The 7,167-nt window shown below is 52.0% G+C and overlaps 1 protein-coding gene across 2 annotated transcripts in view; it reads left to right on the top strand.

Annotated features, from left to right (window-relative positions):
- BGN (biglycan) overlaps positions 1-6,636 on the top strand; it is a 32,370-nt gene extending 25,734 nt beyond the window's left edge. For both annotated transcript variants that reach the window (XM_051968142.1, XM_051968141.1), the window contains exons 5-8: positions 127-237; positions 1,112-1,205; positions 1,396-1,534; positions 5,128-6,636. In XM_051968142.1, coding sequence (XP_051824102.1) covers positions 127-237; positions 1,112-1,205; positions 1,396-1,534; positions 5,128-5,325 — 542 coding nt within the window. In that variant the 3' untranslated portion in view covers positions 5,326-6,636. The remainder of the gene's footprint in view (positions 1-126; positions 238-1,111; positions 1,206-1,395; positions 1,535-5,127) is intronic.
- The last annotated feature ends 531 nt before the right edge of the window (positions 6,637-7,167 follow it).

The following is a 7,167-nucleotide window of genomic DNA, read 5'->3' as shown; positions in this document are numbered from 1 at the left end:
AGCTCCTGGATGTGGATCGCTCAGCTGGGTGTTGACCTTTATGGACCTCGTCGGTTCTGCTAAGCCTCTGTCCCGTTCTGCTCCCTTGGCTAACCCTTCACGGAATGTGGGTCTCCTTTCTTTCAGAGATGGGAGGGAACCCCCTGGAAAATAGCGGTTTTGAACCTGGAGCTTTCGATGGCCTGAAACTGAACTACCTTCGCATCTCAGAAGCCAAGCTCACCGGCATCCCTAAAGGTAATTGACTGGGCAGCTAGGTGGCGCTATAGTGGATATATCACTGACCCTGGAGTCAGGAGGACTTGAGTTCCAATGTAGCCTCAGACACTTGACACTAGCTGCGTGACCTCAAGCAGTCACTTAACCCCAATTGCCTTGCTGAAAGAAGGGAGGAAGGGAACAAAAGAAAAAAAAAAAGAAAGTAACTGCTTCTTTCCCACTCTTTAGAGGTCTTGGTTTTACCCAGAGAGAGAGAATTCCCACCATCCCTAGAAATCCTAGAGCTAGAAGAGCTCATAGGGATCCTCTCTGCCAACTCATGCCCTTGATCTTACAGAGAATATTGAGAAGAGATGAAACACAGCCAAGTTGGTTGAGGGTCTTCTGACCACCATGATCTACTGCCAGGTCCCAGAGCCATGTTAATGGTGCAATTCCACATGATCTCTTCCCCTCTGGGGTGGGAGGAGTAGCGGGTGGCTACAGGGCAGCAGGTCCCCTCTGCACACTGGCCCTTTCCTGATGGGAGATGGACAAGAGCCTATATGATAAGGGTGTGTGTGTATGGGAAAGGGACAGATTTCCCCTCATCCCAGCACATTTCTGTCTAAACTCTTGCCTCTTTCCAAGTCACAGATGGGTCAGAGCGCAACAGCTCCCACTAAGATAAAGCCGAGAATCCCGTGAGAATGATTCTTTGTGCTGCCCACTACGAGTGCTCTCCCTGCAGCCCTGCTCCTCCCAGAGAATGCCATAAGCCTATCAGACCCTTTTAAATCTCCCTCCCGGTTTCCCCTTCCCTCCCAGAAGGAGTCGTGTGGGACAAGATTGGATCTGACTGGCACTAACATCGACCATTCTATCCCTCTCTCCACTGTCCGCTCGCCTCTAGATCTTCCCGAGACTCTGAACGAACTCCATCTGGACCACAACAAGATCCAGGCCATTGAATTAGAGGACCTTCTGCGGTACTCCAAGCTGTACAGGTCAGGCCCAGGGGCTGCTGAGGCCGTCGTGGCTAGCGCTGCCTCGCCCCTCCCTCTTCACCTAAAGATGCCAGTTCGTTATGAACAAGACCGGGCAGCTGGAGAAGAGAGACAGGCCTGCTGGCTCCAGAAAGGTGGCTCCTACCTTCCCACCCCTCGAATTCAATCATTGCTCTCCTTCTCGTTCCAGGTTGGGCCTGGGACACAATCACATCCGAATGATCGAGAATGGGAGTCTGACCTTCATGCCCACCCTGAGGGAACTCCACTTGGACAATAACAAGCTGGCCAAAGTACCCCCAGGCCTCCCCGATCTCAAATTCCTCCAGGTAAGAGTGGCCAAGACCCAGGGTCCCAGCGTTCTCCGTAGGAGTCGGGCCCGATCGCTTTACATCTCTAATCTCCCCAGTTACTTGGGTCAGTGTGCGAAGGGGAGTCCCTTCCTGCCTCCGACCTGAAAGCCTGACGAGGTAAACCTCGCAAGGACCCAGGTTATTACCGTTGCTCGGTCGCGTCCGGCTCTCCGTGAGCCCATTTGGGGCTTTCTTGGCAGGGATATGGGAACGGTTTGCCATTTCTTTCTCTAGAAGAGACTGAGGCAAACAGGGTGAAGTGACTTGCCTAGGTTCACTCAGCTAGTCTGAGGCCTAATTTGAATACAGGAAAATCAGTCTTCCTGACTCGGGGCCTGGCACTTTATTCACTGCAGCGCCACCTAGTTGTTCAAAGGTGTCAAGAGATAATAGAAATATCTAGTCAACATGGAGGAAGAAGGAGACTTGGGAGGGAGCCGAATAGAGGCCAGGATGGGTTCTGTTCCACTAAAGTTGTCGTTTCGTTGTTTTGGAAATTAATCTCCCAAGCACTGTCGTACATCCCAATTTCTGTGGGAAAACGGAAGCAAGCTTGATTCTTCCCAGGCAGATCTGGAAGAAGGGAAGGGAAGCAGATTCTCTACTCATTTGCCATTATCCACACTTCTTAGTACAGATCCACAGCTAGAATCTATAGAGTCACACCAGATATCTGGATAATGCTGGAAGCTTTGCCAAGCCCTCTGCATCGTCCCACGGGACCCTCACAACCAGCGTGTACAATTTTACAAATGAGGAAGCTGAAGTCAGAGGGTAGCAGGGCTTGCCCAGAGTCACCTGGCTAATGAGCATGGGGGCAAGATTCTGACCCAGGCCTTCCAGACTCGGCTCCATCCACAAAATGATGCACCGCTGCAGGATGAGTCGTACCGAGGAAACTCATTCCTCCACGCCAGTGGGAGCTTGGGGGCAGTTGTGAGGAAAACCGGACAGGCTAAGACCTCTTCTGACCGCCCAGAAAGAGGTCGGGGTGGAGGAAGAGAACCCCGAGAGAAAGAGCCCTTGAAATAGAGACACAAGCCTTGGGGATCCCTCGGAGCTCTGAAAGAGCCTCAGGTTTATCAAACCTCAAGCTTCCCTGAGAAAAGGGGGTACCGAACTCATCCCCGATTCCCAAAAAGGGGAACCCCGAAGCTGGAAGGTTTGAGGAACAGCACGGCTAGAGTGCATAGAACACCAGGCCTAGAATAAGGAAAACTTGAGTTCAATCCCAGCCTCTCACACACTTAGTTGTAGTGTGATCTTGGGCAAGTCACTTAGGCAGGAAAGGGGAGGGCTCGCTTCAGCTAGAACGGCATCTCAGACCCTCCCAAACGTGCGGACGAGATGTGGCTTAGCAGGAGATACTGGTCATGGTTCAGGCCTGACGGGAGCAGGGTGAAGACCTTGGGATTCAATCCTTTCCCTCCTCCTCCTGCCAAAGAGCCCTGGCCTGGAAAATAAGCCACCTGGTTCTGGTGTCACAGTGGACCAATGGGTCACAATGGGGTGAGCTGCTCTGGGGGAAGTAGTTCCTGCATTTCTTCAAGGGCCCCTGTAGCCCTGACATTCTGCGCCTCTGTGAAAGAAGACCCTAGCCCCCTCACTGTGCCTTTGAAAGGGGAATGGAGGCGCCTCCAGCTGTGGCCATCTGGTGCTGGGGGAGGTGCAGAGAGGGAACCCGCAGCTGGCCTTGCCCAGGCGCCACACTCCCCATCCACTGAGCAAGGGTGCCCTCTCGTGGTTGGAGAAGACGCTTCCTTTTTCTTCTCTGAGATGCACCCCCTGTAAAATGAGAACCAGAGACTGAGAGACAAAAACAGAGATCTTTTTTCCAAAGAGATTCCTCCTCTCCCCTTCCCGCACCGGCCACCCCGTGTAGCAGAGACATGTTCCACAATTCTGCTTCCAGATTTCCCAGTCTGTGTTCTCTCAACCTTGGGCCCGTTAGAAACCTGGGGTCATTGAGGCCCACGTTGAGCACCTTTTGGCAAAGGGAAGAAAGAGCTAACGAGTCTCCAACTGTGTCCGGAGGAGGGAGACCCCAAAGCCCGGCTAGTCCTCTCTAGACCTCCTTCCCTTCAGAGGATCTTCTGGGCTCTTGCCTCTGAGCTCTCTGAGAGTGAGGGGAGGCCCAGGTGATCGTGGATGGCAAACAAGATCTTTCCCACCATGAATCAAACAGAAAGAGAGACAGAGACCGAGACAGAGAGAGACAGAAAGATGGAGACAGAGACACAGAGAGAACAGAGAGACACAGAGACACAGAGAGAGAGAGAGACAGAGAGAGAGAACAGCACTGCCTACTTTGGAGCAGCTTTCATGACAAGCAAGTTCTTTCGGTTCAGTCATTTCAGTCATGTCCCATTCTTTGTGACCCCTTTTGGTGTTTACTTGCTAAAGACACTGGAGTAGGTTGCCATTTCCTTCTCCAGATCATTTTACAGATGAGGAAACTGAGGCAGACAGGGTGAAGTGACTTGTCCCGAGTCACACAGCTAGTAAGTGGCCAGGTTGGATGTCAGAAAAAGGAGTCTTACTGGTTCCAGACTCGGCGCTCTGTGCACTGTGGTGCCATCTAAGCATCCTACAGCTTTCAGTTTCTTCTCCTTCTCTCTCTCTCAGATCATCCAAAGATCTGTGATTTTAGACTCGGAAGGGACCCCCGAAAGCTAGTGTGGGCCCCTCATTTGTCAGAGGAGGAGACCGAGGAGAGAATGAGCACAAGCGCTTTCTCTTCACCTTTAGCACCAGGGAAACTGCCGTTGTTTCCCAAGCTCACTCGGGAAGTGGCAGGCTAGGATTTAGTCATAAAGCCACCAATAGTAAATTCAGGACTGGACATCCCAAGCCCATGAGCAGAGCCCACCTAGAGATCATGGCCCCTGGAACAATGAAGCACAATGACTCCTGTGTGTGGCGGAGGCAAAATGGAGCCGGGGTGCAAGGGCGAGCTTTCTAAGGAACCTAGAAACCCGGGGATTCCAAGGGGGCGGCTCGGGGGTGACAGCCAGGTGGTGAGCGAAGCGGGGAGTGGCAGGAGAACGGATAAGGCCCGAAGAGGAGGAAGAGAATTTGGAAAGACACGAGGTGGCCCACGAGTCCAGCTCTCCTTCCTGGGGCTGGGAGGGGGGTCAGGAACAAAGGAGCGGCCCTGGGCAGGGGGCCATAGACGGGGTGTCTTCGGGGAGAAAGCTCAACTGATGAACATTAAATGGCTGCAATTGGAGAGGGAGAGCTGTCCCCTGAAGGGAATTTGTTAACAATAAAGGGGGTTCCAAAGGGAAAGAAAACAAGCAGAGGGGAGAGGAATCAAGAGAAGGGGAGCTGAATTTGGGGGGGGGTAGTACCTGGCTTTGCCACTGACTACTAGTCTCCTCTCGCATGTATCTCAGGCTAGAGGGCATCAGAGGAAAGGAAGCAGGTCCAAGGAAAAGAGATGAGAACCACAGGCTCTCGGAGGCCCCGGAAGTACACCCCACCATGTTGGCCTCCGTGGCAAAGCCCTGGGGGGGGGCTCATCAGCACACATATTAACCAGGTCTCTCCTCCCTCCCACCCCCCGACAGGTGGTCTACCTTCACTCCAACAACATCACCAAAGTGGGCATTAATGACTTCTGCCCTGTGGGCTTTGGTGTGAAGCGGGCCTACTACAACGGCATCAGCCTCTTCAACAACCCCGTGCCCTACTGGGAGGTGCAGCCGGCGACTTTCCGCTGCGTCACGGACCGCCTGGCTATCCAATTTGGCAACTACAAGAAGTAGTGAGGGGGAGGAGGCAGCAGGACCCCCTTGGGAAAGAAACCTGGCTGAGAAGGGAGACAACAGGAGAGAGACACAAAGAGGGTATAAGAGGAGGCGAAGTCACGTGTAAACCCCAACCCCAACGGCCCCACCCTTAGCCCAGTGGGAACCCTGCCCGGCATCCGCACTTGAACCCCAAACTCCGACCTAACATGAATCTGAGTCCCCGACTTCCCTGCAAACTTGCCCCAACTCCTAGCCCTAGTCCTGAGCGAGAGGCCTCCTTCCTCTTGCTCTGGCTCCTGACCTGCCATGTCCGAAGCTGGATCATTGAGTAGAGATAGAGGTAGGCAGAGGTGAGGGGCAGGCAGGCCATGTGGGAGAGCAGGGGGAGGGGGGCCTGGCTTTCCAGCAGACTCCTTCCCCAGATCTGGTACTTTCAGAATTGAGGAGACAGCCAGTCCAGTTAGGATTTCCCTCACCTATCTTCCCCCCCCCCCCATACTCTCCCCATCCCCTTCCATCTGAATCTCCAAAACAGATTCCCCAAAGCTCCAGTTCTGGGCATTTCCCTGATGTGCTTTTATGCTGGATAGAGTTTAGTCCCAGTGTGTCGACCCCAGCAGGGATGTCTCTCTCCTCCCCTTTCTCCTTTCCTCTGCTCTTTCTCTACTCTGCTTTCCTTTCTGTGCTCCTTTTGCTTCTTCCCCATCTTTTCTTTCCCTCTTTCATTTCTCTTCTTCTTTCCTAGTCTCTGTCTCCTCTCTTCACCTTTTCCCTTCTGTTCTTTGTCTTTTCCCCTTTCTCTTGACTCTCCTTTCTTCAATTCTCCTCTCTTCCATCTTCCTTTCTTCCATCTTTTGCTTTCTGTCTCCTTTCCCAGGTCCTGCCTTCTTTCTTCCTCTTTTCTCCCCTTCCTTTCTTTGCTTTCTCTATCCTTTCTTCTCTGCTCCACTTTTCTTTCACTTTCTTCTCTTCTCTTTTCTTTCTCTAGCTAGTTTCTCTTTCTTGTTTCCTTTCTCCTTCCACCCCAAAATAGTTCTTTCCCTTCCTCTTTTTCTCTGCTCTCCCTCTCCTGATTTTCTCCCATCTTTTTTCTCTCTGTCTCTCTGTGTCTCTGTCTTTCTCTCCCATTTCTCTTTCATTCCTTTTGTTTCTCTTCCTGACTTTTCTCACCTTCTCTCTCCCCTTTCTCCCCCTCTTTCACTCTCTCACTTCCCCCTCCTTCTCCTTTTTTCCTCACTTCCCTTTCTTCTCCCCTATATCTCCCTCATTTCTCTCTCTGTGTCTGTGTCTGTCTCTGTCTCTGTGTGTCTCTCTCTCTCTCTCTCTTTCTGTTTTTCTCTCTCTCTGTCTCTCTCTCTCTGTCTCTCTCTCTCTTTCTCTCTTTCTGTTTCTCTCTCTCTTTCTCTCTCTTTTCCCCTATCTCCCTCATTTCTCTCTCCTCCCATATTCCTCACTTCTTTTTCTCCTTTCCTCTCTATCCTGCAATTCTCACCTCCCCTATTTCCTTCACTTCTATCTCCTCCCATTCTATCTCACTTCTTTCTCTCCTTCCCTGTTTATTCCTCTCTTCTGCTGTCTCTCTCCTTCAGTTCTGTCTTTTCCTCTTTTCTCCCCTTTCATCTTCTCTACTGCCTGTACCTCAGATACTGCCATCTACTCTCTCACTCAGTCCCCAGGGAAAGTGGAAGCTAGTTCATTAACCCCCACCCCATGTGCCAAGAGGATCATCGTTCTAAACGGACAGAAAGAGGCTGGTGAAAGATCTGTTTCTGAACCCCAGAAGAGATGGCTTTGGGTTAGGGATGGCATCGAAAGGAACACCCGTGGGAACTCAAGGAGGGGATCTGCCTTTCCTAG

This window comes from Antechinus flavipes, chromosome X, assembly GCF_016432865.1.
Source record: "Antechinus flavipes isolate AdamAnt ecotype Samford, QLD, Australia chromosome X, AdamAnt_v2, whole genome shotgun sequence".
Lineage (NCBI taxonomy): Eukaryota > Metazoa > Chordata > Mammalia > Dasyuromorphia > Dasyuridae > Antechinus > Antechinus flavipes.
The sequence above is the reverse complement of the archived record's forward strand: the minus strand, read 5'-3'. Positions and strand labels throughout refer to the sequence as shown.